The sequence below is a fragment of the Phlebotomus papatasi genome, chromosome 2 (assembly GCF_024763615.1).
Source record: "Phlebotomus papatasi isolate M1 chromosome 2, Ppap_2.1, whole genome shotgun sequence".
NCBI classification, from domain to species: domain Eukaryota; kingdom Metazoa; phylum Arthropoda; class Insecta; order Diptera; family Psychodidae; genus Phlebotomus; species Phlebotomus papatasi.
This window is the reverse complement of record NC_077223.1, coordinates 14,723,247-14,751,193: the sequence shown is the minus strand read 5'-3', so window position 1 is coordinate 14,751,193 and position 27,947 is coordinate 14,723,247. Positions and strand designations below refer to the sequence as shown.

The 27,947-nt window shown below is 35.7% G+C and overlaps 7 protein-coding genes across 9 annotated transcripts in view; 4 read left to right on the top strand and 3 right to left on the bottom strand.

The window, feature by feature from the left end:
• The window catches only part of LOC129802704 (dystonin), a 150,580-nt gene that overhangs the window by 114,506 nt on the left and 8,127 nt on the right, over positions 1–27,947 (top strand). The gene's annotated exons all lie outside the window — the stretch shown is intronic.
• LOC129802709 (protein disulfide-isomerase) lies at positions 188–11,007 on the bottom strand. Of its 2 annotated transcripts, XM_055848743.1 has the most exons (5): positions 10,825–11,007; positions 10,322–10,559; positions 2,852–3,884; positions 2,523–2,781; positions 188–1,074 (listed from the first exon to the last, which is right to left on the bottom strand). In XM_055848743.1, exons 2-5 carry the CDS (start codon positions 10,473–10,475, stop codon positions 1,024–1,026), a joined length of 1,497 nt encoding a protein of 498 aa, XP_055704718.1. In that variant the 5' UTR covers positions 10,476–10,559; positions 10,825–11,007; the 3' UTR covers positions 188–1,023. The 2 variants fall into 2 exon arrangements, with proteins under 2 accessions (XP_055704718.1, XP_055704717.1); XM_055848742.1 differs by having other exon boundaries at positions 188–2,781; positions 10,825–10,943.
• On the top strand, positions 11,078–16,514 carry LOC129802708 (tRNA (uracil-5-)-methyltransferase homolog A). The gene is made up of 5 exons (XM_055848741.1): positions 11,078–11,353; positions 11,419–12,290; positions 12,360–12,565; positions 15,887–16,111; positions 16,181–16,514. Exons 1-5 carry the CDS (start codon positions 11,168–11,170, stop codon positions 16,396–16,398), a joined length of 1,707 nt encoding a protein of 568 aa, XP_055704716.1. The 5' UTR covers positions 11,078–11,167; the 3' UTR covers positions 16,399–16,514.
• On the bottom strand, positions 19,904–21,143 carry LOC129802712 (caspase-like). The gene is made up of 2 exons (XM_055848747.1): positions 20,954–21,143; positions 19,904–20,808 (listed from the first exon to the last, which is right to left on the bottom strand). Exons 1-2 carry the CDS (start codon positions 21,037–21,039, stop codon positions 20,010–20,012), a joined length of 885 nt encoding a protein of 294 aa, XP_055704722.1. The 5' UTR covers positions 21,040–21,143; the 3' UTR covers positions 19,904–20,009.
• LOC129802713 (proteasome subunit alpha type-3) lies at positions 21,201–22,400 on the top strand. Its single transcript, XM_055848748.1, has 3 exons — positions 21,201–21,433; positions 21,502–21,957; positions 22,034–22,400. The coding sequence occupies exons 1-3, from the start codon at positions 21,413–21,415 to the stop codon at positions 22,328–22,330; spliced, it is 774 nt and encodes a 257-aa protein (XP_055704723.1). The 5' UTR covers positions 21,201–21,412; the 3' UTR covers positions 22,331–22,400.
• LOC129802711 (zinc finger protein 665) lies at positions 25,737–27,063 on the top strand. The gene is made up of 2 exons (XM_055848745.1): positions 25,737–25,968; positions 26,030–27,063. Exons 1-2 carry the CDS (start codon positions 25,816–25,818, stop codon positions 26,990–26,992), a joined length of 1,116 nt encoding a protein of 371 aa, XP_055704720.1. The 5' UTR covers positions 25,737–25,815; the 3' UTR covers positions 26,993–27,063.
• On the bottom strand, positions 27,003–27,821 carry LOC129802714 (39S ribosomal protein L22, mitochondrial). The gene is made up of 2 exons (XM_055848749.1): positions 27,618–27,821; positions 27,003–27,542 (listed from the first exon to the last, which is right to left on the bottom strand). The coding sequence occupies exons 1-2, from the start codon at positions 27,783–27,785 to the stop codon at positions 27,111–27,113; spliced, it is 600 nt and encodes a 199-aa protein (XP_055704724.1). The 5' UTR covers positions 27,786–27,821; the 3' UTR covers positions 27,003–27,110.

Genomic DNA, 27,947 nt, shown 5'->3' with positions numbered 1-27,947 from the left:
TTTTAGAAAATATTTCAAATTTAAAGCTTCTCAGAGAAGATTTTATACGCCGCAAATTAGGCAAAATTAGCTTGGGTAAAGCTCAATGCAGAATATTTATTTCAAGTTGAAATATCCTCGTTTAAATAGGCCTTGAGATGTGATCACCCTTTCTTGATGACCTAAAGCAGATAATAATAGATAACAATTGAAAGTTTAATAAAAATTTATTTAAAATGCTTCACATTGGATCCAGAAGTACATAAATAGCACTAGAAACTACTGTATTGTAGCAATAAAAATCTTTAAAAAAAAATGTTGAATTTTTAGAAGTTTCCCATCCATTTTATTTTCATTTACAAAATTTAAATGCGCACCCAAGATATTGTTTCTGCGATCAGATTTTTTGTGCCATTTCCTTTTTTTTCCTTTTTGGGGGGAAAATTTCTCCCCTCGACTGTACCCCTCCTCTTACAAGAAATAAGTTAAGAGATAGAATATCAATTTAAAAAAAAAGTTATACTCTGCAGTGAGGGAATGTTAGTAACACTGATTATCTTTTTTTCTACGAGGCATTTTCCACCAATATAATTTCTTGGAGAAAACAAGAAATTCTAGCAGAGAATTTCCTCGAGATATCTTTTTTTTGTATTCCAGCTATAGTCACAATTTGTAGGAAAAATAATTTTCATTGAAAAATAAATCGTGTGATTTTTCATCTCAACAGTCTCGTTAGATATAATTTACAATAAGTTTTCTTTCCATTATTTTTTTTTCATTACTCTACAATTGTTTTTTCTCTCTCTTCTTTTTTTAAACTTACAATTAGAAAAGGGAAGAGGTAAAAAAAAGATACGGGGAGAATACCTCACGAGAGGGATAACAAGGATTACAAGTTTTTTTTTCTTATTTTTTGTTTTTAAATTCAGGGAGGGGAAGATTATCTCTTCACTCACACGTTAATCTAAGTTTTTTTCCGCATTCACACACAAATATATCCCTCTCTCTCTCTGGCTCTATGCTCCTCAAATCGCATCCGGGAGTCTACAATTCGTCCTTCTCAGCTGGTTGCTCATCAACCTTTACGTCCTCCTCCTTTAGGGAATAAAAAAAACAATTAAAGTGTCATTTTTACCGTGGTATCACACTAGAGAATTTCACATTAAAATTTTAATGTGATTCACATTAATTGTTGCTGATATGTGTCCTCATGTGCAATTTTCGTCAAGAGATTTAAGAAATCTATTCATTTAGTGATAAAAAAGTGGAGTCGAGTCACAAAAATTGATTTAAATAGATTAAAATAGCATAAATACGATTGATAATTAATGAGCAAATTAATAAGAATTGAGCAAATTTATGAGCAAAATTTGCTCATTACATTTTCATCAGGTACTACTTTATTGCAGTCATTCGGGTAGTTTCTGCGCCACAATTTTCTCATTAATTTATTCGTGATTAAATTGTGATAAAATGTAGTGCTAATACCTAGTATTTATCGCGCACGAGATGGAGAAAGGACAAAAGACGTTGAAAAAGATCGGTACAGAGAATAAGTAAGAAAAAAACTAAACAAAAATTTGTTCGATCTACATTTTATATTCCTTCATAAACTTCTACGATTTCGTGGTCAAATGAGATGGTGGTCGAATTAATTGGGGCTGTGCATTAGAGCGTTTCAACTAGGAAAAAAAATTTTTGGCACTATTCTCACGGTTATTGCTTAAAAAAAATTGGAAGTATAAAAAATAAATGAAATCAATTATGAATTTGAGAATTTAAAAATTCGCCATTTTTGAGCTTAACCCATTCAGTCAATGTACTATAAATACTTCAGAGAGAATATTCATATTTTGGGATTAGTTTCCTACAGATTAATAGATGAATTTCTTGAAAAGAAAAAAATTTTATCCATTATGGGGGCGCGGAGATTCGCCCTCAAACACGCGTAACGGTCACTGAATTTAAATTCTGTGCATTAATTCATTACAAACTCTATTGATTTAGATAGAGTAACTATCCAAGAAAACATATTGGCAATTAGAATTCAAATCAGGAAAGAGGATGGAGGTCAATTTTAACAAATTCGACGGGATGTCGAATTTTCCGTCCGCCATTTTGAGCAAAAATTTTGCATGACTTTCCGCGAAGCGAGAAAAAAATAACAAAATGTATTTCCATCTCTGTCGGGCTATTTTTTCCAAGTAATTGAAGGACTAAAGTAACTAAAGATCCATTCCCGACAGAAATTCGAATATCAATTGCCCAGAAATAAATCATCTACAATCAGTCAATTTGCGTATGATGTATAATACCATGGTAAGGAATGGGATATTTACTACATAGCAAATAGCTAGAGACTTACAAAAAATATTCTAGATTCCTTCAACCTTCTACTTTACAATTAATAGACATAAGAAAAAAATAACTTTAGGTAGTCAGGAAAAATTATTTTCTTTATGGGACACCGGTGTCCCAATCGTCCTGAAATTTTCTAGTGTGATAACTCCGGGATTCGTGAATTCGTAATGAAGAAAACGTACCTCTTCAGCCGTGGTGGAAGGTTCACTGCCGCCAGATTCGACAAATTTAGAAAGAGCCTCGAGGGTTCTCTCACCATTGTAGTCCACAATGGCATTGTCGCCCTTCTTGTAGAATTTGAGCGTGGGGAATGAGCTGATTTTCGTGTGTTCTAGCTCATTAGCTGTGGCATCCATTTTAGCAATGACCACCTTATCGTTATCCTTGAATTTCTCAGCCAATTGCTCCCAAATTGGAGCCAATTGTTTGCAATGACCGCACCTGAAAATAGAATTTCTCATTTAAATCCCGTCTTACCACCTTTCCCGACAAAAGTCCCTCTCTGTCTCACCATGGAGCATAGAATTCGACAAAGGCATCCTTCTCCTTGTTGAGGGCAACTTCATCAAAGTTACTGGACACAAGCACCTTAACAGGCTCCTTATCCCAATCTTCTGGCAGATCCTGACTCAACAAATGCTGTTTGAGTTTTCCATCCAAGAAGGCCTGAACAAATTCTTTCACATATTCCGGTGTCAAATCCTTCTTCTCAGGCTTATACTTGGCCATATCCTCTTCCAAATGGATAAGCCTCATTGCTGGCACTTCTTCCTTCTTCATACCAAAGAATTCCAGAATTCTCTGATGATCCTCATCGTCAGCATTGATGGAGACAAAGAGGACATTTTCACGGAAGTTCTTGGCAACATCCTTCGCTGGTACGGCATATTTCTCAAAATCACCATTATCCTTGGACAGGAAGAATAGCAAATGATTCTTAATTTCACCACCAAAGATCCTCTGGGCCGAATCATGATTGAAATCCACAACAAGTGGCATAGATTCACTGAGAATGAACTTCTTCAGTTTGTCCTCATCAGCTCCACCCTCATAAACGGCCTTGCCCTCATCAAATTGCTTAAACAGAATTACTTGACCACATGAAGCTTCGTACTTCTTGTAGACATCCTCATTGCTGGTAATTCCAAAGTTGTACTCATCCACAGAATTGGCAACAGCCAAGAAATTCTTAGCATCATCAGATTCACGATCCTTGAAGAAGCCAACGACAACCACTTGATTGTCCTCAAGGAGTTTTTCTGCAGCTTCAACAGTTTCCAGTTCAACGGCAACTGGTCCTGTTTTTTTAGCCAACCACGTAAGGATATCATCGGTTTTGCGACCACCCGTGTAGTCAATGATACTACCCTTTCGGTAGAATTTCAATGTCGGATATCCCCTAACTCCATGCTCCTCACCCAATTCAGTCTCCTCTGTGGCATCTACCTTGGCCAATTTGATGTTTGACTCACGCTCAGCCAATGTCTGAGCTGCCTTGGCATACTCTGGAGCCAGAGATTTGCAATGTCCACACCAAGGAGCATCTTTTTATTGAAAAAAAATACACCCAAAAAATCCAAAATGTACTACTACTCAACTCAACTCTTAAACAAGCAAATGGATAAAGTGGAATAAGTAAAAATTCTTTTTCTGCCAAATGTTCATATTGAAATAATAAGATAAGAAATTTTATGACTGACCAAATGAATAGAGATAGTCGACAGGTGTATGTGACTTGCAAGATTTCAGAAATAATGGAAACACTTGATAAACTCCAAAATTTTTCAGACAAATTTAATGCTTTCCCCTGACACGATAGTTCTTAATTTAAACAAAAAAAATAGATATTCATTTTTTTGGGAGAATTGTGTTCTATTTTCCGGAAATGTGCATGATTAAAATAAAGAGGAAACAAAGGAATTAATAATTATTCTCAGATAAGAAAATTAACGTCTGCTTCTTTTATTACAATATTTAATTTTTTCGAGACTCTAACGTGGCATAAACAAGCTATTTTTTTTCTTTTATACTTAAACATGTTTCTTTTTTTAATTATCTAAAATTTTAACCATTTAAGCTAATGGAAATATTAAATAGTCAAATAATTATTGATAATAATATACAGTGCTCGCTTTGTAATCCGGATGATTGGGAGACAATATGACAGATGTCCGCTTCGTAATCCGGATGGATTTTTTGAATTTGTTCAACGTCTCGAAAATATAATACAAAGTTTTTTTTTTGTAGAATTAGAATAAAAGTTTTAAAGAATCTTAAAAAGACATAATTAGAAAATTCTATGCTATTATACTTCATTTATTATTTTTCATTGCTGAACAGCATGCATCACCTCAAGTGTAATCGTCGAGAACTCGTCCGGATTACGCCGATCCGGATTAGAGAGCGAACAGTGTAAATAAATTCTGTTTGATCCGATGAGGAACTATATAATAGCGAAGCCCTCATCAATCGCGAGGAATGAGTGCGTTAAACGGACTTAAACGTTCTTCAGACTGGAGGTTTGACCTTATTCCTGAATATTTCTAATTTCAAATAAAAACACGCTCATCGAATTTAAATAGTGTACAGGAATAATTCCTTATATTATATCAAAAATTCAATAAAACTTTCCTATTTTTTAAATTATAAAAATTAAGTAACGTATCTAAACTTCAGGTCTGAAATCCATATTAGTAATCAGGAACTCCTCCAGAACCTAAGCATTTCTCCTAACAATTTATTACCTACCGCAATCCAATATGAAATTAACTAACATCGACTAGGTACTTTCTACGATACTCCTCTGAAAGTGTAAACTCCTTGTCTAAAACCGTCTTCAGACTAGAGGTTTAGCCCATAGTTTTCAAGATCTCAAAACCTTTACCCTTTAAGGACGATTGGGTCACCAGTGACTCAAAAATTAAATTTTTCCTATGGCCTTTTAAAGTTGTGTTTTGATCTAAAAAGTCAGATAAACTGATTTTTTGCGACTCCCAATATTTGACCTTCTCGTACTTAAAGGGTTAAACAGCAACTGACTATTGATTTTTCACAATCTAATAGGTTATTTGCCATTAATAATCCAATCATAAGCCAAAATTTTGCAAAAAAAAAATCTTAATACGAAATTAAAGAAGTTAAGCTATATGGGGAGCTCAGAGCAAAAAAAACTCTATTTTAATAGGGAAATGCATACGACTTAGTTTTTTTGCTCCGAGCGCCTCATATGGCTAAGCCTAGATCTGAAACCTCTGAAACCCATATAAAGGTCCAAACAAACTTAGGCTAGCGACGCGTTTCAATTTATTTAAAATCTTAATGGAAATGTTCGAGGATCTGATACCTAGGCAACGCTCTTCTACTCCGCTCCGAGTCCCGGGAGGATAAAGACGAGGATGATACCCAGTATATCTGAGCTATGAAGTATGGCGAAGGGGGGATCGGCAAATAGGCGATGTGTCTCACTGAAGGCACAGCAATCAGGGCAATGAGCGCTACAGCCGCCCCGTCTCGCTTTCAGTCTATCTCGAAGGTCACCAGGCCACAAGTAACAGGAAAGTTCGACCACCATTGCAATGGCTGCAATATAACCCTCGTGTGCCTTATTTGGGTTCAAAAAACCAATTGGTTTCTGGCATGAACCAATTCGTTTCATGATATCGACTTCTGATTCTAGTTAGACGAAATCTTTTAAAATTGATTTCTTTTCAAAGTTACTCTCAGCTTTTTTTCTATATTCAAAAACCAATCTGTTTTTTTTTTTTAAATTTAATTATGTTTGGACTAGTCTAAACATTTCTTTGATTGTGAAAAAATTATTCAGAATTGGCTTCATTGAATGCAATTCGAAAACTTTTTTAAAGTCGAAAAATCTTGCAACCTAAAAACGATTTTATCTTGCAAATTTTCGTCATTTGCATCATAAAGATAACGCCCCATAATTCAATTCATTCTTGTGTCTAATAAAAGAATGTGATCAATCACATTAAGAAAGAATGCAAAAAAATGAAACTTCTTTGACAACTGACGTGTCTTTGTAACATTTTCGGCAAACTTATCCAGAATTGAATTGATAAGATATTTTTATGTGCTAAAAAAATAAACACAGGTGATCTCGTACAATTTTGCTCGTGTCTATTAAACCAATAAAACTACACATGCCACCATCAATTAGGAGAAATGTTATCAAAGTGAAATCACACGGGCGTACAACTCATTGATAAGCAATGGGTAATGTTGAAAATAGCGCTGTACAATTGCATGAAATATATAGCCTTAACAAAAATATGATAAGAAAATAGGAACATTTTAATGCTATTTCACCTATTTTCGATTATTTTTCAACATTTTCATTGATTTAGAAATAATTTCTAACACAGTTCTGGCTATTACAAGTTTGATTACAAAAGCATATCCATTGTTCTTTAACTCTGAAATGGATGAATGTTTGCAAATGTATTTAAGGAAGATATTAGTGAGTGAAGGGGCCTATCTATCGTTTTCTCTCGGAGATTGATATCGACGGTAAGACGGTGATGGACGTCCGAAAAAGCGGATTTAAAAAAAAATCGTGTAGAGTAAGATGGGCTAATTTGGAATCGTAGCTAATTTGGAACAAAGAGATTTCCTAACAGTTTTAAACGCCAAAAGGAAAAACCAACAAAGAACTACTCTCAAATGTAAAATCTTGTACTTCTTCGTGGTTTCCTTTTCCTCTTTCACCATCTGAAACAGTGAGAAAATCTCAAAATTTCAAAAATAGTCATTATTCCAAATTACCCCATTTTACCCTATGCAATAAAAGTATCATTTTAATATTCTTTCCTTGGTAATAGAATAACTACCTTCCCATCTATAGGCCTATCTTTTTGAAAAGATAAAGATATTTCTTCACACCAATTAACACGATTTCTTTAATTGTGTATTCTGTGTAAAAATAAAGTTTATCTTGACCTTTTAATAAGTCTATCTATTTCAGCTTCCGCTGCGAAACTTTTTATTATTTTATTAACCTTGATTTTTTTCAGAAGAAAATTACTGGCAAGGAAAAAAACTTTTAAATCCAATTAAACTGTGTATAGTTTATTAAACTGTTTAAGAATGTTAGAAATATTTAACATATGGGAACGCAAGGCAAAACCTGTGAGAATTTAAGAGATTTAAAATCTGCTAACTGCCAAAGTGGCCAAAGTAAAAGAGGCTAGGGCTTCAAATTTTTACCATAACACAGAGAAAAAAAGAGGGTGCGATTAACTTTTTTTCCTCGTAACTTTAACATTTTTAGGTGTAAAAATATATCAACATTTTTAAATGTTAATTTTACACCTTTTTAAGTGTAAAATAAACATGAAAAATGGTAACTTTTACTCCCAATACACCTAAAAAAGGGTAATATTTACACTGATTTTGGATCAATACTGCAGGGTAAAATTAACATTTCCAGAATGTTATTTTAACTTTTTCGGATTTCTCTCAGTGTAAGAATATATAGGTCATAGCAGAGGATGTAGGGGCATATTTACATACAAAAAGAATTTACTTTTTCATATGCAACTTTAGTACAATTCTACAATTTTTCATTATTTTTTTTTTCTTCATTCTTTGAAGCGTCTCTCGCAAAACTTTGTTCATACGGTTTCATAAAGTTACCAGAGGAGCTTCAAAAAACTGAAAGAAGTTGACAATTTATAAAATTGTGCCAAGTGTTTATAAAAAAAAGTGAACTCTTATTGTATGGAAAAGTGCGCCTAAAGATCCTCTGTCATGCCCTATAAATTCTAAGACCGATTCGCAGACAAAAAACCGGAAATTTTCTAATGACTCGATCAATGAGAAAGGCTTAAAAACCGAGCCGAAAGCTCTGGAAACAGACGCTGTTTTTCTAAAAGTGAATTCACTTTCCCAAAGAACTCGAGTTTTCATCAATTAAAATTTTCTACGTTGGTTTTTTCTTCCTTTTAACAAATAGCGTTAAAGATTTTTCTTCCAGATTACAATTAAATAAAAGAGTTTTCCAAATACCCATAAGTTGCAGAGCTTTTAATTTAATAAATCAAAAATTCAACTCTTCTCCTTGTCTTCTTCAGTGATCAAGTGATCTCAAAAATCAGGGTTTCATTAGGTAGGGAGTCCTTGAAGAAAAAAATCCATCATTCTAAGCCAAGATCTAGCTAAAGATCTTAGAAACGCTGCACAAGACACTACCCAGTCATTAAGAGACAACTTAAGCTTCCAAAATGGAAAATTATATAGTGGCGAATCGTTTCGGCGGATGAAGTCGCGTCCCTGTCGTTATGAATCCCCAAAAAAATCCCAAAAAAATTGGGTACACAATGTACCTTGTCCCTAGAGTCAGTTCTGAGTTTAAGGGGAAGGATGTAATCTATAAAAACCTGATAGTGAATATGCTTCCGATGCATCAAGATTGGACATGTAGCCCACTTTTAATTAATCTCGGGAAATTAAAATAAAAACTACAAAATCTTTCTGCACTCTTGACAAAATAAGTTAATGAATTAAAAGAGACTATAGAAAATAAAATTCTAAGTAAAAAACCATTCCTAAGTATATTTTAGTTCAAATTCTTTTCAATCTTTTGAGCTAAAAAGATTTCTCCGAAAAGCTATGCAACGTCAGGGCAAACCTAGGACAAGGTGGCTGAATCAAATTCAAGATCTTACTTTGTTGCGCCTTAATACGGGATTCAGACCTAAGGCTTAGCCATGGCTTAACTTCTAAAATTTCTTATCAATCAAGCTTTTTGGGAAATTATCACTTAAGATTGGTCAGCATGGGCAAGTGATTCATTAAATTTTGAAAAACCAATATAATTGGTTGCTATTTCGAATTTCGAGACAATCGGAAACTAGACTAAACCTTAGGTCTGAAGCCGGCCTTAGGCTCAAATAGACTTATACAGTCTTCAGACCTAAGACTTAGCCATATGGCTTAACTGCTCTAATTTCTTATCAATCAAGATTTTTTGGAAAAATTCATTTTAGGATTGGATTATTAAAGATCAATAACCTATTAGGTTCTCAAAAAGCAATAAAATTTTGGGCCCAAGAGTGACTACGAACATCATTATAAACTCCTGGGTCCGCAATCCCAATAGGAATAAGCGATTTAAAATAAATAAATGAATTTATTGAACTAGTTCAGATTTTGTCTTTAATTTTGGGATTGAAAATCATTTAATTTTATTTAAAATTAAAATCCGCAAATTAAAAAATGTATTTCTATGCCACTGAAATCTCTGAAACCGATCACGGTCATCGCGTGGTCCTCTTGTGAATGAACTCTAAAAGATAATTGTTGTGTATTGGTTTAGTCACGGATCTGGCCGATCAGTCTTCTCTCTGGCCAGCAGAGCGAAAGGGAGAAAGAGAGAATAGGAGAAGATGAGAGGAGAGAGAACGAAAAGAGATGAAGAGATGAGTGTAGAAGAAATATTTAGAAAAAGGAGAAGAAAACAGGAAAATCTGGACTTTTTTCTCTAATCAAGCAAATGGACAAAACGGACGAATATTTAATTGGAAAAAATGTTAATGAGAAGATTTTTGAAAAAACGTTGTGGGTTGATACAGAGAGATGTCGCTTTTGCAAAATCTTTCTCTGGGAGCTCTCTCTCTTTCTCTCTGAGAATTGACACGTCACCTTCTCATCGTCTCATCATCAAACAATATGGATGGGGATGTTCAAGAAATATTTCAAAGGGCATTTTTCTAAAGGAATTTCTTGATAAATGTTAATACTGGGATAGGGAAGAGATGACAAAGAGATTGCAAATGAGATAAAAAGGAAAGATCTTCTACAAATTGGATGTAAAATGGGGAAAATGTAGAGAAAATGGTCAGTTATTGACTGAAGTTCTTGCATTTTTTTTAGGTTTTCTTAGTTAAATGATGAATGGAATTTAATGAAAAATATATCTGAAGGTTGGCAGAAGTTTTGCAGTGGATTTCATTAAAAAAATACTCACAGAATTCTACAAGAACGTAGTCATTCTTTGTGACGACATCCTTGAAATTTTCTTTGGTGAGCACCAGAACACCATCTTCGACTTTGACTTCTTCTTCGCAGTGAATTCCACCCAGAAGAGCCCCAAGGACTCCCAGCAGTACAAAGATCTTCATGATGAGTTGTAAAAGCACTAAATATTTCACTCCCGGACTATGGAACGTCCACCTTCAACACAACCGGCCGGTTCGATGGATTTTCTGAAATAAGCACGAGTGCCCGTGTTAATGTAGCGTGTCACACCGGTGTCAAAGCCACGAATGTTGCTTCCAACACTGATGAAATATCGTGAAAGTGTGGAGAAATCGTGTAGAAGGAGATAAAAATGGTTCGGGAGGACGTGGGAATCAAACGTGGCACCGCAAAGCAACAGATAAACCCCGATTAACCTCCCTCTCTTCCACCAGTATTCCCCCCATTCAAATTGTGTTCTTTTGGTAATTTTCCATATCTACTATTGCTTACCTGAATCCTACTGAATGACTAAAGAACTGTTCAGGAATTAATCTACGAAATAACGATGATGTGGACAGAAGGCGAGGAACTTTCCGACTACTGGGGATTCAACTGTATTATCGTGGGGAATTCTGATTGGCCGATTGCAGCGCCAATAAACAACATAACGCTTTTTCTTTGCGATCACGCGTCCCTATAAAAAATGTCTGCAGATTTTTTTCTATCCTGAATTTAATTCAATTTATTTCCACTGGCGCTGGCAATCACGTCAAAATTTTGAAAACAAACAAAAACACGTGGACTTCATATTCAACTTTTAGTTTATTTTTCCATAATTATCATTAATTTTAAAATGACTAGTGTAGAGAAACCCACGGAGGAAATATCAGAGGACTTACCACTGCAAGCAGAACCCGAATTACCCAAAGAAACAGAGGAACCGGCAGAAAACAATGAATTTGCCTACATCAATCAAGGTTTCACTTCAGAAATTTTCAAGATTGAAGTTAAAAATCTTCCAAAACATTATGGAATGGGGGTAAATACACGATATACCCTGTGCTGTAAAGAATATACAATTCATGGAGGTATTTTATTGAACAGGAACTGAGAAAACTGCTGCAGAAACTCAATTTGGACTTTGCCAAAGTGAAATTGGTGAGGAAGAACAATCCCTGGATTTACATCTGTTTCCGCTCTAGTGAGGCAAGAGATGCTGGAATTAAAGTACTCAATGGGATGAAGTGGAAAGGTAAGGAATTGATAGCATTCGAGGCAAAACCAGCTCCAGATCCTCTTGTGAAGAAAAGAAATGCCGACGGGGAACAAGGGAATGCTGGGAAAAGACCGCGAACAATCGCAGAATGTACTACAGCCCTTGCTCATCTGACGTACGAAGCCCAGTTAGTGCAGAAACAGTCAGAAGTCGAGAATTTGCTGAAGAAATTTTCAGGAGACCAATGGCATGCCTGCAAGGCGCAAAGGCAGGAAATTGAGGAGCTAAGGAAGGAATTTGGAGGACTTCCATGCCAACTTGAAAAAATCAGGGCATCCCCGCTGGTATCTGGCTACAGAAATAAATGTGAATTCTCAGTGGGGAAGGATCCTTCTGGAGAGAATGTTGTGGGTTTCCGCTTGGGCAGCTATGCAACGGGATTTGTCGAAGTCTGTCCAGTCGATGAACTTAAGCACATTCCTGACCGTGTTAAGATGGCTGTGAGACTGTTTCAGCAATTTGTACGCTCGTCCAAGCACGAAGTTTTCAATCCTGAACAACAAACGGGTGTCTTCAGGCAATTTGTCACCAGACTATCCTTTGCCACAAACGAGATAATGCTGAATGTTGGGGTCAATGCAAAGAATCTAACAGAGGAAGACAATGAGCAACTCAAGAACGATATCAAAGAATTCTTCACGCAGAAAGAGGGAAAACTTGTCAATGTAAATTCCCTTTTCTACCAGGAAATGCGCAAAAAGTAATTAAATAATTATTTAGGAGCAAGATGAAAATTGATTGTAAGCCTTACGATGCTTTTTCTCAACAGGGACAAGGATAATAAGAAAGATGCAATGGTGCATCTTCATGGACAAACTCACATTACAGACGAAATTCATGGATTGAAATTTCGCATCAGTCCTGAATCCTTCTTCCAGATCAACACTCCGGCTGCTGAAGTGCTGTACAGTGCTATCATTGAATTAGGAGCAGTCAGCAAGGATACCACAATCCTCGATATTTGCTGTGGAGCGGGTAAGTAATTTTTGATTGATTTGTGAAGCTTTTACAGGCCAAAAAATTTAATTCATTACATTAATTTTAATTTTAATTTCTTTACGAGGCGATCCTTTTACGAAAATTTTACAAAGAGCCATTATTTCACGATTTTTTGATCATAAATATCTTAATACAGGAATAAAGTGTGCCAAATTCCGGCCAGCTTGCAATTCCGGCCACCTTTTTTGTTCCTCGAATTTCCATGAATTTTTAGTTTTTACATACTCTAGAGATTATATAATGCGAAAAAATAACAAAAAATGTAGCTTCGACAAACGAAATGACATGAAAAGACATTGGAAGAATTCCCGAAGGGCAAGGAACTATGAGAATGAAGATGGCCGAAATAGGGCACCAAAGCTATGTCTACATTTTTATTCATTTTAAAATGTATTAAGAATGATTTTAAAGTAAATAAAGACGGTAAACTCTTTACAAGGTTCCAAGCAACACTCCTTAACTCTTTCGTCTCTTTTGGGACTGTAGTACCCTAAGAAGCATATGCATATTCTATGAAAAACAATGTTTTTTAATTATTCAGAATTGATAAAAATCAGATTCTTGTGGATGATTACAAACTATAAGGATGTCCAAATGTGAGATATTTTTTGTAGGACCTCAATTAATTCCTGAGCTTAGATATTTTTGATTAAAAATTGTGAAATTAGCTTGCAGCATATGCTGCGGTCCGGAAAGAGTTAAGTAGAAAGAATGAAAAAAAATCAATTTCTATTAAAGATATTACATTTCAAACTTGAGAATTTGGCGCTTGCATGCAACTATGCCGAAATTTGGCACACTTACCCTAATGGTGCTATGAAAAATGAACATCTTAATTTTTCTGTTCTCAAGTGCTTCTGCATTATCGACTCTTTTTGTGTAGGGTCCTGTCGCGACTGTTTTCGCGACAGAATCCGAGAGAAATCAACTTTTTTACCGAGAGAAATCAACTGGCACAACCCGCAGATTTAAATCCTTCTGTAACGACTCCTTTAATAACATAAAATACTCGTTGCACGTACTCAAGAATTCGCGGGGTGTGCTAGTCAATTTCTCTCGGCCATTGAAAGGCTCGCGCGTCTCAAAAATCGTCTCTGGTCGTGTTTCAAAACCTCCAAACAGTTGTGACAGGAACCAAAACAAAGAAAAGTCGATAATGCAGAAGCACTTGAGACCAGTAATGTCCTAAAAAGATGTTCAGGAGAAAGATTTTCTCTTTTCATTAGAATAGCACCTTAAATAAAGGTCCTACAAAAATATCCTGGGTTTAGACATCTTTGTAGTTTATAATAATCCACAAGATCTGAATTTTTATCGATTCTAAATAATTAAAAAAAAAAATTCCCAGAATATCTATATTTTCCATTGGGTAATCAGAATCTCAAAAGAAGCAAATGTAGAATTAAAGATTAAAGTGCTTTTTAGTCTTTTTAATCTCAATTATATTTCAAATTATTCTTTTCATTTCTCCAATAGATAAACTTATCAAAATGATTATTTGGAGAAAATTTAAATAAATTCCTGAAGGTTATGTTCAGCTTAACCTAACATTTCCATTTAGATTAATTGCTTTAATTAATTCTAGAATTTGAATTTATTGAATAGTAAATTTCGAAGTTCAACGTAATATATAATAAGCAATTTTCTACAATAATTCCTGAATCTATAATCTTTTTGTTTCATAAATTAAAAAATACTCTAGAAATGTGGTCAAAAGATTTGTTATTTTTCGTCGTGAATAAATTATTCACCAAAAATGTTTCAATACAATAAGATAAAAAGATTCCATATCATAGTAAAAAAACCTTATATCTCAAAAATTTAAAGGTTAAATTTAACGTGGCAAGTTCAGGGCAAACGCGGACTTTTTAATAGAGAAGTGCATATGCATATAGACTTTTTTTTTACAAATTATTCAAATTGTCCTATTGGTCAGATAAGAGAATGTTTCCCTGCTCTACACACTTAAGTCCTTTCCTCTTATTTCGTTAATAGGTTAATTTAAATTTAGGTTATATGATGCCTAACCTCAAGAATGCTAGACCTAACATTTTATTTGGCAAATGATCATCAATTTTTTAATTATAAAAAAGAAAAATTTTAAAATTTTCTATTAAATCTGGAAATTTTCTGTAATAGTGAATATATTTTTAGGGTTATTTACCTTAACCTCAAATTCTAACATAACCTTTTTATCAAATAAAGAGAATCAGAGGTCTATTGTTAAACATTTTCATAAAAATCAAGCATTTTCACTTTATTTACGTGTACGCAAGCGATTCACTTCAAAATGCTTCGTTTTGACGTTCTAACTGCATTTGTTTTGTATCTACATTCGTTGTAATGTTACAAATACCACGCAGAAATGCATCGTTTACAACGAATGCAGACATAGAGCAAATGCAGTTACTACAGTTGTTGATCCAACCGACGCACGATATACATGAATGAGGTCTAATATGTTTTTTAAATAAATGATACTTATAAAGCTAAACTAAACTAATAAAATAATTTCATCTGAGCATAATGGGTCAGTTAATTAATTTTAAATACAAACCGAATTCGGGGAAGGCTTTCAGGCTTCGCATACACTCTGGCTTCGAACACTTAATTTCTTTCCCATATTCCATGTTTAATGAATCTGACCTATGGCAATTTTACTAAGTCTTAAATTACACAGTTCCTGAAAAAAATAGGTCAGATTCAACAAAACAATTTGGGAAAAATATGAATTGTTTAAATTTAGATAATGTGCGAAGCTTAAAAGCCTTCCGTTACAAGTTAAGATTTACATCAGGTCCTATAAGCTTGAAATACTTTTATCTAAAGTGTCGATTAAATTCCGTTAGGCTAAAGTGGTCTTTAGACTTGATATAGCCTAAATAGCAATTTTTGTTGGTTTTTGAAAATCTTATGGATCATTTGCTTTCAATATCCTAAATTAAAATTTAATAATAACCGGTTAGAGAAGTTAAGCCATTTGGCTAAACCTTAAGTCTAATACGGGCTTCAGACATAAGGCTTAGCCATATGGCTTATAACTTCTCTAATATCTTACAGTCAAGATTTTTTGGAAAATTTTGACTTAGGATTGGATTATTAAGGGCAAATGACCTATTACATTTTGAAAAATCAATAAAATCGCTTGCTGTTTAAGGTTTTGAGACCTCTAGTCTGAAGATGGTCTAAAGCCCATATAATTGTCAGGGTTCTTGGGCCTTTACAAGCTTTAACACTCTTCCTCTGTCCACAAGACATAGTTATCTCAAATCTTTCTGTTTGATAAAAATATTAAAGGTACAATTGGATTGTGCTTTGCAAAATACTGCAAAAAAGTCCTGGGAGTGGAAATTATCGCTGAAGCTGTTGAGGATGCTAAATTCAATGCGAATGCCAATTCTATTGAGAATTGTGAATTCTTCGCCGGAAATTCGGATGATTTTATTTTCAATCTGATGAATCGACCAGGTGTTTCAACCGGAGATGTTTTAGCAATAGTTGATCCTCCGCGAGCGGGACTTCGTAAGTTGATTAAAATCTTTGGTTTTGATTAAGAGTTTGACTACTTTTTTTCCGTAAATTTAATTTCAGATGATAAGTCGATTTTCCAACTAAGGAATGCAAAAAATCTTAATAGATTGATTTATGTATCATGTGCACCGAAATTTGTAACGAAGAACTGGATTGATTTGATGCGACCATGCTCAAAGACAATGAAGGGCGATCCATTCAAGCTAAAAAGAGCCGTGGCAGTGGATATGTTTCCTCATACGCCCCATATGGAGCTTATCCTTCTTTTCGAACGATGAAGTACAGAATATCAATGTGGGATCTACTACTAATGGCATAAAAGGTAATAAAAGTTAAGAAATTTTAATTTCTTTCTCTTTCATAAATAATAAAAAAAAATATATCTCTGTTCTAATATTTGTTCTGTGTCTGAACAAGGGCATGATGCATCGAAGACATTTGATTTCCCGGTTAGAAAAATATTCTCAACTAAAATACCCGACCTTTCATTATCGTTCAGTTTTGTTAAGTTTTTCAAAATTTCAAAACTTAAACCGCATTTCGCATTTTAAGAGATTTATTCTTGAAGTTTAATGGGAGTTGGTAGAATTGTTTTACCCATTCGAGTTTTAAAAAACTCTAAAGAAAGTTTCAAAAGAAAATTGAAACTATACTGCATTTCCTTTCCATTCAAACACAAGAAGCTAATATTCAATCTTTGAAAATGTTAATGAAAATGTTTAGCGATTATCTGAGCTACTTGTAATCATTAAAATCGGACAAAAAAATTTAAAGCGTTTTATGTTTAAAAATATATTTTTTTGGAAATTCTTTAGTGCAATTTTCCCAAGAAAAGCTGCTAAGAATCATGAGAAAGTTTTGTATTATTTGAATCCGTTAAAATCGGTTCTGAAATGGTTAAAGAACAGAATTATTTTTTTTGGAAAACTCTTGTTCTTTGTCTTCGAAAAACGTTTCTTTTGGGAATATTCCTAAAAAAATATCCCTTGAAAATCCCAGATATGATTTGTCTCAGATCATTATCGTGTAAAAAACAAGACACGATAATATTTTTTATAGATTGCTCATGCGTGTACTGCCGATCCTATACTAAAGTTATCCAAACTGGACCAAGAATATATTTGCTACGACAAAAGATGAAATTCTAAGTAGATCTTTTTATTATAAATTTTCTATATTTATCATTAAAGAAACAAGCAAACTAGCAGTTTTTAGAGAATTTCAAGACCTTTCCAATGTTACCAATTATTTTATTATCGATTTAGCCGGTTTAGCCATTTATCAGAAAATTAAAAAAAGGAATTTCGATGGACAAAAATTTATTACAGGACCGCTATTTACACGCCCCTAGCAAGTTGCCTGAAATTTGAAACCACTTTCTCATACTTCGATTTAAATTTACAGTAGACTCTCTCAAATTCGGGCATTTGGGTCCGAAATGTCACCCGAATTAGAGAGAAATTCGGGCGACAAACTGTTTGAAACGCAATTATTTTTTGTTCATCAGCATACTTATACTAAGTTTACATATTCATATTTATGATAAATCTAGTCAAATCTCCTTACTAATGTAAAATCACATCATTACTAAGACAAACCATGGCAAATTTGAGCATTATTTGCTTCATTTGATAATCATAATGAAACTTGAAAAATGACAACAAACTTTTTTCAAATTTAACCCGAATTAAAAAGTAGTCGATCTTAAAAGAGCCGAATTTGCGAGAGTCTACTGTATATGGGAATTTTTTTGCACTCGCGACCGTTACACTAAATAAAAAAAAATTGAGAAGTTTTTCCGTATAATAAGATACCTTTCCGTATGGAGGGATAAAATATACTAAATTTTTGTTTAAATAAATTTTTTCCTCGGAGCACTGTGAGCTGAGTCCGAGATCAATTTAGGAATTGGCTTCAAATAGCTCCATATAAAAAAGCCAACTTTCCACATGCTTGGATCATAAACTAATACAGTTAGACTCTCGCTAATTCGGCTCTTTTAAGATCGGGCTACTTTTTAATTCGGGCGGCAGTTAAATTCGAAAAAAGTTTGTTGACATTTTTCAAGTTCGATTATGATTATCAAATGAAGAAAATATGTTCAAATTTGCCATAATTTGTCTTAGCTTTCATGTCATTTTGCATTATTAACTCTTTCGTCTCTTTTGGGACTCTGAGTACCCAAAGCAGCATATGAATAATCAGTGAAAAACAGTGTTTTTTAATTATTCAGAACTGAGAAAAATTCAATTCTTGTGGGTGATTACAAACTATAAGGATGTCCAAATGTAAGATATTTTTTGTAAGACCTCAATTAATTCCTGAGCTTAGATATTTTTGATTAAAAAATTGTGAAATTGGCTTGCAGCATATGCTGCGGTCCGGAAAGAGTTAAGAGGTTTTCATGAAATTTATAATAGCAATGAGCATATGCACGATATGAACTCAATATGAGTATGCAGATGAACAAAAAATCGTTGAATTTCAAACAATTTGCTGGCCGAATTTTTTTCTGATTCGGTTGACAATTCGGTCCCAAATGCCTGAATTTGAGAGAGTCAACTGTATAGGGTAAATGTGCCTAATTTCGACATATAGTTGCATGCAAGCGCCAAAGTCTCAAGTTTGAAATGTAATATTTTTAATACAAATTGATTTTTTTTATTTCATCTTCTTAAGAAGTTTTGCTTGAAACCTTGTTGCCAGTTTATCGTCTTTATTTTCCCTAAAATCATTTTTTATACATTTTAAAATGGGTAAAAATATATGAATGTATGAATAAATGTGGCCAATTTCGGCCACGTTCATTCTCATAGTTCCTTGCCCTTCCGGAATTCTTCCAATGCATTTTTCATATCATCTCGTTTGTTGGTGGAAATTCGAGGAACAAAAAGTGGCCGGAATTGCGATCTTGCCGGAATTTGGCACACTTACCCTATGTCTTTTTGGCGCAAAAATATTCATCATAGCACCGTGAATAAGCGGGATTAGTGTTACCAGTACAGCTATCTGCAATTTCCATTAGAACTATCAACACAAAATTTCCGATACTACACGACTTTTAATAAGCACAGGTCTGCGCTAAAGTCTCAAGTTTGAAATGTAATATTTTTTTAAAAAAATCATTTTTTTTTTCATCTTAAGGAGTTTTGCTTGAAACCTTGTTGTAGCCAGTTTATCGTCTTTATTTTCCCTAAAATATTTTTTTATACATTTTAAAATGGGTAAAAATGTAGACATTTGGTGGCCTATTTCGGCCACCTTCATTCTCATAATTGCTTGCCCTTCCGGAATTCTTCCCATGTCTTTTTCACATGATCTCGTTTGTTGGTGGAAATTCAAGGAACAAAAAAAGTGGCCGAAATTGCAAGCTGGCCGGAATTTGGTACACTTTCCCTATGAAATATTTGTTTCACTACTTTTACACTAAGAAAACTTGAGAATGTGGAAGATAAAAAATTAAAAAAAACAATCGACGAATTGTCTGTATTGGTGTATAAAATCGAGAATTTTTAAAATGCAAAATTCTTGCTAATTGATTCTCTATTCTTTGCACAATTTATGGAAGTATACATCAATATTTGATGCGGAATTTATTATTAACCTTCAGTTTTCTCACGCTTTTCAATTTCTCTGTTCATGTGGAAAATACTTTACGTACATCATTATCAAGGATTTGATTGGGAAAAAGATAAGCTGAATATTTTGATGCATCGCTTTTAGAGGGAAAAATAATGTTTCCTGAACGGAAAGAACTTCCTCAAAATTGCCAGAAAAAATGCATTTTTGTATCAAAATTTATTTTATTTAGATAAAATTGATTTAAGCATGCGATTGGGAAGGTAATCCATCGCTTGTCCTTTTTGAGATTTAAAAAATAAAAAGAGATTCATTTGTCCTGGAAACGCAGGAGTCTAGTGAGCATTGTGGTGACGCAGGGTATTTGTTTCTGCTGATGCATCGTCTCACAGTCTGGTGTATTGGACTCAAAATCGAGTGCCACGCGCTGGCAGACAAAGGTGAGGAGGGTGAGTAGATCATACTTGGTGCCATGGGCTGAGAGTTCTGTGCACAGGGACTGAATGAACCAAGAACCCTTGGTTGTGTTGCGCCACGAATAGAAACCCGGAATGGTTGAGTAGGCTATGAGGAAGTCAGCATGCGTGGGGATGCGGTAGGACATGCTGGACATGCTGCCAGAATCAGTTTCTGTGCGCTGAAGCATTGTCACGCCGCCATCGAGGCGATCACCCTGGCAGGCTTGAATGAAGAAGAGTTTGGGCTTACCAGCGAGAGTAGGGCAACGATCAGCCGTGAAGAATGACCAAATAGAATCCAGGTTGTAGGGTATATCCCGGGCGTATATGCTGCCGAATTCCCCATGGGATAGAATTGCCACCAAAATGCAATCGGAATCACTGTGGTCAGTTTTAGCTAACTTTTCAATTTTTGCATGGATCTCCTTGAACATAAAATCCTTGCAGATTTCCACACTGAAGTGGAGCTTCTTGAGGCAATTGCTGAGATTCTCAGCATCGACATTTGTTCCAGCTCTAGCCTTGAGGGTGTGATTGGTGAAGGTCTCGTGGTTGAAAATTATCGCATTTCCCCTTTTCTTGTGCTTCATATTATACTCAGATGCATACCGCTCCACGGGCATCCAAGCTGACACATTTTTCGTGTTGTTTCTGTTCAAAAGAAGGGAAAATTTAGCATCAATGGGATGCAACAATTCTAGGAATTCACACATCTCCAAAGCAAACAAAGCCTCAGACGCCTTTGTAAACAGAGGATTTCTTAGCTTGGGGATTCTCAAGTTAAATAAACACTCACTCGTGTACGCCCCAGGCGTCTCCTTCGTCGCCCCCTTTTGCATTTGTTGAGTGCACAGCATCACGGTTATTTTTACAATTATCCATGCTTTTTTTCAGTCAATTTTTGCTAAAAATAACGAGCATTTACACGCACTCTTTTTCACTTCGACTTCGGCGGAAAAATCACACTTGTCAAGCGTCATATGGGTTTCTTATGGTGTGTGTCCTGGATAACTTGCATGTAAGTTTGTCGAAAAAAAACATCGCAAAATCCCGGCTCGATCGATGACTCGCGAGTTTTGTTTGGTAACAAGTAAGGTTAAGTGTCTTCATCCAGAATTTTCATAATTTCTTCAGTGAATTTGTCCAGGTACACCTGAATTCCCACTCTTCAGCACCAGTGGTTATCCCTCTACCTAATAAATATCAATTTAGTGAATTTCCTTTGCTCCTTCAAGTGTAAAAGGTGTAAAAAACAATGAGTTCAATCGGAACTGGGGTGAGTGTCATCTCCAGAGCCCCCCAATTTTTACGTATTTCCAAGGAATACCCTTTTCCCTCTTCCAGTATGACTTGTCCGCTTCACAATTCTCCCCGGACGGACGAGTATTCCAGATTGAGTATGCTACAAAATCCGTGGAGAACAGTGGGACATCAATTGGCCTTAGGGGGCGCAATGGGGTAGTCCTGGCTGTTGAGAAGCTCATCCCAAATCATCTGTATGAGGATGACTGTGGTTCCCGGATTCACAATGTCGATGTGCACATTGGCTTGGCAGTGTGTGGAATGATTGCTGATGGAAATCATATTGCTGATATTGCTCGTCAGGAAGCGGCTAGCTATAAGCAGCAATTCAACAGGCTGATCCCACTGCAAATCCTCAATGATCGACTATCCAGTTATCTGCACGCTTACACTCTGTACAGTGCTGTACGTCCATTTGGAGTCTCTCTCATTATTTGCTCCTACACGAAAGAGGCTGGTCCGGAGATGTACATGATTGATCCATCCGGAGTATCTTCTGTAAGCCTATCTTACCCTAACTCTTAATAATTTCCCTACACTAATGACAATCTCCTATACACTAATGACTATTCAGGGATACTTTGGATGCGCCATGGGCAAGGCCAAACAGGCAGCAAAGACGGAAATTGAGAAAATTGCACTTTCTGAGGTGTCCATGGAGGATTTACTGGTGCACGCCTCAAAGATCATTTACCAACTCCATGATGATCTCAAGGATAAAGAATTTAAATTGGAATTAAGCTGGGTGTGTGATCAAACTCAGGAACTTCATCAGAATGTGCCTCCTGCACTTTACAAGAAGTGCAATGAAGCTGGCAAATCTGCCCTCAAGGATGGTGGCTCGAGTGATGAAGAGGAGCCAGGAAAGTAAATGAACTTTCACAGCAGGATTATCCAATATTATTTCAATAAATCATCTTTTTATTCTCATTCGGAATATATTTATTGATTTTTTTATTAGCCCTTTATCCATTGAAATTACATTTCGTGGCATATCCTGGCCAATTCTACCCCATTTGTAGAATTATATTTACGAGATCTACGATCCTTTAAATTTATATCGGTTGAGTTCCAAAGATGCAACAGTATAGAGAAAAACGAGGCAGATTAATCAAGGGGAGAATTAGGCAAACGGGCGTTTTTTGCATTAGAAAAGCTAGTGATAAGCCTAGATTAGCTTATTGTAGGTGAGATTCTTAACGTGAACAAACTCGGATTGCATGCAAATTCGATTGGGAACATAAGATGAGGGATTAATACAGCAATTTGGAATGAAATTTCTTAAAAATTGCAAAGTTTTTATTTAAATCAAAACTTCAGTCCCGGCATTATGCACTTCGAGATTATGCACCTGACGGACTTATGCACATACAATCATGCAGTTTGCCTACCATTGGGAGTCAATTTATGAAATAATTTTTGAAATACGCTTGAATGTATATTATGTTGCGACGCGGGAAATTTGGAAACAAAGTGCTTCTTTTTCAGTATAAAACTTTAATTCCTTTTATTAAGGTAAAATTTTTAAATAATTAACTATATTTATTGAAGAAGTCTATTTGTTAATGCATTTCTATTTAACAGTTGAATTTGAATCTTTTCGCTTATTTGAATTTTACTCCTCGCGAAATTCGTTCTACGGCCGATATATTCAAAAGAATGCCCCTGCGGGTATGCAATTTTCTCTCGATGCATAATGCAATTTCACACGTTTTTTTTTGGTCCCGAAAATGTGCATAATCCCGGGACTGAGTTTAATCAGCATAATCTGAGCAAAAAATTATGTCTGTACGAAATATAGATATAAAATGTCCTCTACAATTACGCCGCAATAATCATCAAAATCGGTTGAGCAAGAGTCGAGATAATTGAGTTTATGTAATATGAAAATTGGTTTTTTGACTGTTGTGTTGTGTCCCCTCTTGGTCACCCTTGTCTTGTTGGTCCTATAAGGTTCAAATGTTCTGGAAAGTTGTAGCGCTTTGAAAGACCTTTAATTTGCACCCTCACACTTCAAAATCGGTCAAATAGAACTGGAGATATGAGGCTTTGAATTTCATGAACTTTGACCCCCATATCTCCGGTTCTATTTTAAAACCACAGCGAACCCACGCCATTTTTTGTAGACTTCATAGGCTGGCTAGACTACAACACTCTAAAATTTTAGTAACTTGAACAATATGGCGTTTCTGCGAAGAGTTTGAATTTTGACGCTATCGCAGCGCCACCTGTGGTGCCTTTTTGAATTTCCATCTGAAAGTGTGCTCATCGAAACGAAATCAAAAACCCAATTTAGCTAAAAATGTTAATTATAACCGGAGATAGAGGCCGGTCAATATTCGAACTTTGACCCCTTATAGCTCGGGTCAGGGGTTATCGATCGACTTAAGTATTTTTTTTTTGATAGGTATAATTTTCGGCTACAAACATACTAAAATTTGAGACCGATGGACAATGGAGTTTTTGAGTTTATTTAACTTAGAACATTAAACTTTTTTTTTAATAATAGCGCCCGTAGCGGTGGTTTTATGAACTTGCGATGTTAGAAGGGGAAGTGGCATATCATGAGAGCTTTCCAAAATTTTTAAATTCTGATAATTAGAACTAGAGTTATGGCCATTTTAAGATTGTTTGTGACCCTTATAGCTCGGGTTAGAGGGGTCAGGGGACCTTAAGTTTGGTACTGATCGAAAACCCTGAGGCCCAGCTATAGCTATAGCATACTAAAATTAAAGCACCAAGTTGCAATTTTCACCCGATATAATAATATAACCTTTGCCGCAAACTGCAAGTCGATAACTTTCTTGGTTCGGGAGCATTAAGCTCCAAAGAGCGACCGGTCAGCCGGGAACGTTACTTAGCTACCCATATATTCGTGATCATGGCGAAACACATTTTGGCCTTATCGGAGGACATGAAATTTTAGTAGGATTATAGTAGTTGAAATTGTTGAGAATTCAACCTATTATTAAATTAGCAACCATTTATTCAGAATAGGACTGCTTTATGACCGCTTTATGACTGCTTTATGTCCACTTTATGACTGCTTTATGTCCACTTTATGACTGCTTTATGACCACTTTGTGACTGTTTTATAACTGCTTTATGACCACTTTAGGGCCGTTTTATGACTTCTTTGTGGCCACTTTAGGACTACTATGAGCATTAAGTGTAATAATATCTCCTAAGACCTATACAATAGACTTTTGGGAAAGTCATCGAAGGTCGCAAGCTGAAACCTCTTACCGTTTAGCCTCTAAAATTGAAAATTCATTGCTGATTGATTGAGACCGGTGAAGTCGTGTTATTTTAAGCATTCCAAGGATTTTACAAAAAATATATAAATTTTAACAAAATTGGTTGAGAAAGAGGCTTTCCGATTTTCCAGACGTTGGTTAGAAAATTCTATGTAAATTTTTTTGGTCATACACACTGAGAAAAAAAGAGGCTGCGATTAACTTTTTGTCCTCATAACTTTAACACTTTTCAGGTGTAAAAATATATCAACATTTTTAATGTTAATTTTACACCTTTTTAAGGGTAAAATTAACATGAAAATGGGTAACTTTAAGCCCCAATACACCTAAAAAGGGTAATATTTACACAGATTTTGGATCAATACTGCAGGGTAAAATTAACATTTCCGGAATGTTATCCGGAATCAAACTTAACTTATAAATTAACAGGGTAAATAACATTCCGGAAACGTTTATTTTACCCTGCAGTATTGATCCGAAATCGATGTAAATATTATGCTTTTTAGGTGTATTAGGGGTTAAAGTTACCCTTTCTCATGTTAATTTTACCCTTAAAAAGGTGTAAAATTAACATTTAAAAATGTTGATGCTTTTGATATATTTTTACACCTAAAAAGTGTTAAAGTTATGAGGAAAAAAGTTAATCGCAACCCTGTATTTTTCTCAGTGTAGGCATCTAGAAATATCTGCGCTATAGAAGAGAGATTCTTCCATGGGAAATCATCTATCGGGAGCATCGGGAGTGATAGGATAACGTCCCATGCACACATTTTTTTCAGGTTATACTTAACATAACCTCAAACTCTTCAAGTTAACCTATGACGTATACACGATTTTTTTTGCATAAATGAAGCTGGTCCCCGTCATAAAGTTAATTTAGTTCCGCAATCCGCAAATCTTTTTCTCTCGCTGGGAAACGGAAATCTTTTTTAAAGAAAACATAACCAAAAACAACATCGAAAATCTAGGTTATGTTCTCACGAAACATCGAAAATCGCAACATATTGCTGGTTTTTTTTTCAGTTTTCGACTGTCATTGACCATGTGTGCGCGAAGAAATCATTACAGAAAGATTTTAGCTCTCTAAAAATTATTAGCTATGGAGCCCAATCAATGCACAGAATCAGATACAGATGCGGAATCTATTCCCAAGAAGCAGAGAATCAATTATATCTGCGACTGGCATAACTGCATAAAGGGATTTCGCAGGGAAAATTCATTTGACCGACACTACTTCACCCACACGGGTATTGTAAGTAAATAAGTGCTCTTAAATGGGGCCCCTTTTTTGACCAACACATGGTAATTTTCAGAAAAAATACACTTGTGATGTGGAAGGCTGTCTCAAGAGCTACACGATTAGGGATCACCTCAAGAGACACACCAGAATAACCCATGAAACCATTTTGTCCGAAGAAATACTATGTTCAGAACCCAATTGTGGCATGATCTTCACTAACAGGAGCAATATGGTGAGGCACGTCCGGAGACGTCATGAAAACCCGAGGATTTTTAAGTGTTCAGACTGCTCAGAGACATTCAGACGAAAAGATCAACTCCGGAAGCATAGGATGGATCACACGGGACAATTTCCGCATATCTGTGAGACTTGTGGCAAGGGATTCGTCAATCTAAAGACACTGAGGAGTCATTTAGTTTGCCATCGACTCCTTAAGTGTTCCCAGTGCGATAAGGAGGTGCCTAATTGGACGGAATTGGTAGCTCATCGGAAAAAGGAACATCGAAGTGTCTTCAAATGTTCATCGTGTGATAGGCAATTTCACTCCAAGAGCCGCCTTAGAAGCCACGAAGTCATCCATAAGGCTCGTGAAGAGCGACCAAATTTTATCTGTGACTTCTGTGGACGGGAGTACACCCGAAAATCCAATCTCTTGGCACACATTCGTTCAGCTCATGAGAACCAAAGATATTCCTGCACAAGCTGCAATGCTGCTTTGTCAACAAAGAAAAAACTACAGCTTCATATGACCAGTAAACATTCAGAGAATCCCAGGGAAGCTCGAAGTATACCACAGAGACCACGGAACAGGCGAAAGGATGCTGGTAAGCCTAGAGTCTCAATGGCTTCGGTACTCTCAGGAATATCTGCACCCCGGGAAGTAGAGGAGATCCTGCTGAGAAATGATGGAGCCATTCTCCAAGTAGAATATTCCCCTGTCTACAAAAGTGGATCCGCCACGGATACGGAATCTGAGAAGAACTTTGCAATTTCAGGAGTTTCTGGAGTAAAGGTAACAGTCAAGGGACACATTTAAGGCATTTAAGTAATTATTAAACTAAAGTCTTTACTGAATAGATAAGGATCTTTAAAAAAAAGAATCAAAATGCTCTTTTGGAGGAAATCCTTCATAGAACATTCTCCGGTTAGCAATTTTACAGAGATCCCGTGACTCTCCTCTTTCTCATTTGATCCATCCACTTATCCAGTTGCTGTTCAGGAGTCAAATCAGCCGGGTAGTAGTTTGCCGGTGGGGGCCCTTCCTCGAGGCGCACAAAATAGTGACAATGCTTGTATTCAACTTCCCCAATTCGTTTCCGGGCATGCCTCCGGATTCCCTTAAAATATTTGGCTTTTCCCACAAAACTCTCTGCCACCCAGAGATTGCTCTTAAATTCAACATTGTGCTGCTCCACGGCTAATTTTTGAGCCTCCAAAATGGCATTTTTGACATCCTTGGCGCCTTTTTTCAGCACAAAGCTGAGCTGTTTCACAGCCTCATCGACAGACATCCCACGGACCAGGCATGCAACATACCACATTTTTTTCGGGCTGTACCGTATGTTTTTCTTCACGTGGCATACATACTGCCAGGAGAACATTAAAAAAAAATTAAATATTTGCTGTATTAAGCAAGAACTGTCCGGATGCAATTTGCTTACCGCAGGACGACTGATTCCTTCTTCGGGAGGAAAGATGGTTTTATTGTATGCCTCCCATTTTCTAGGGCCATAGTTGAATGAATTAGCAGCTAGGGCAGCAGTTGAGTGAATTTGAGACTTTTGGGGTACATTTACCACGATTTTTAGCAAGTTTTTCACTAAATTCATTTTCACAATTTTTTAGGTTATGTGCTGCCCATTTTTGTGGTGAATGCGCCATCTATCAAATTAAATAGAAAACTTTTCCCGCCGGCGCGCTGGGCGGCGGAAGAAATTTTCGAACTTCCTGTTCGTTTCCCGCGCAAAAAGTCAAAAAGTAACGTTTAATTT

What these genes read in the sequence shown, in the direction of transcription:
- LOC129802709 (XM_055848742.1), bottom strand. Translation starts at nt 10,475, where the DNA reads ATGAAGATCTTTGTACTGCTGGGAGTCCTTGGGGCTCTTCTGGGTGGA. An exon ending in CTACGTTCTTGTAGAATTCT is followed by an intron (nt 3,885 to 10,321) that starts GTGAGTATTTTT and finishes TTCAATAAAAAG; the next exon opens with ATGCTCCTTGGTGTGGACAT. An exon ending in GTCGAATTCTATGCTCCATG is followed by an intron (nt 2,782 to 2,851) that starts GTGAGACAGAGA and finishes TTCTATTTTCAG; the next exon opens with GTGCGGTCATTGCAAACAAT.
- LOC129802708 (XM_055848741.1), top strand. Translation starts at nt 11,168, where the DNA reads ATGACTAGTGTAGAGAAACCCACGGAGGAAATATCAGAGGACTTACCA. An exon ending in CAAAACATTATGGAATGGGG is followed by an intron (nt 11,354 to 11,418) that starts GTAAATACACGA and finishes TTTATTGAACAG; the next exon opens with GAACTGAGAAAACTGCTGCA. An exon ending in CGATATTTGCTGTGGAGCGG is followed by an intron (nt 12,566 to 15,886) that starts GTAAGTAATTTT and finishes AAAATATTAAAG; the next exon opens with GTACAATTGGATTGTGCTTT.
- LOC129802712 (XM_055848747.1), bottom strand. Translation starts at nt 21,039, where the DNA reads ATGGATAATTGTAAAAATAACCGTGATGCTGTGCACTCAACAAATGCA. An exon ending in GACGCCTGGGGCGTACACGA is followed by an intron (nt 20,809 to 20,953) that starts GTGAGTGTTTAT and finishes TCTTTTGAACAG; the next exon opens with AAACAACACGAAAAATGTGT.
- LOC129802713 (XM_055848748.1), top strand. Translation starts at nt 21,413, where the DNA reads ATGAGTTCAATCGGAACTGGG. An exon ending in TGAGTTCAATCGGAACTGGG is followed by an intron (nt 21,434 to 21,501) that starts GTGAGTGTCATC and finishes TCCCTCTTCCAG; the next exon opens with TATGACTTGTCCGCTTCACA. An exon ending in ATCCATCCGGAGTATCTTCT is followed by an intron (nt 21,958 to 22,033) that starts GTAAGCCTATCT and finishes ATGACTATTCAG; the next exon opens with GGATACTTTGGATGCGCCAT.
- LOC129802711 (XM_055848745.1), top strand. Translation starts at nt 25,816, where the DNA reads ATGGAGCCCAATCAATGCACAGAATCAGATACAGATGCGGAATCTATT. An exon ending in ACTTCACCCACACGGGTATT is followed by an intron (nt 25,969 to 26,029) that starts GTAAGTAAATAA and finishes GGTAATTTTCAG; the next exon opens with AAAAAATACACTTGTGATGT.
- LOC129802714 (XM_055848749.1), bottom strand. Translation starts at nt 27,785, where the DNA reads ATGAATTTAGTGAAAAACTTGCTAAAAATCGTGGTAAATGTACCCCAA. An exon ending in AAGGAATCAGTCGTCCTGCG is followed by an intron (nt 27,543 to 27,617) that starts GTAAGCAAATTG and finishes TTCTCCTGGCAG; the next exon opens with TATGTATGCCACGTGAAGAA.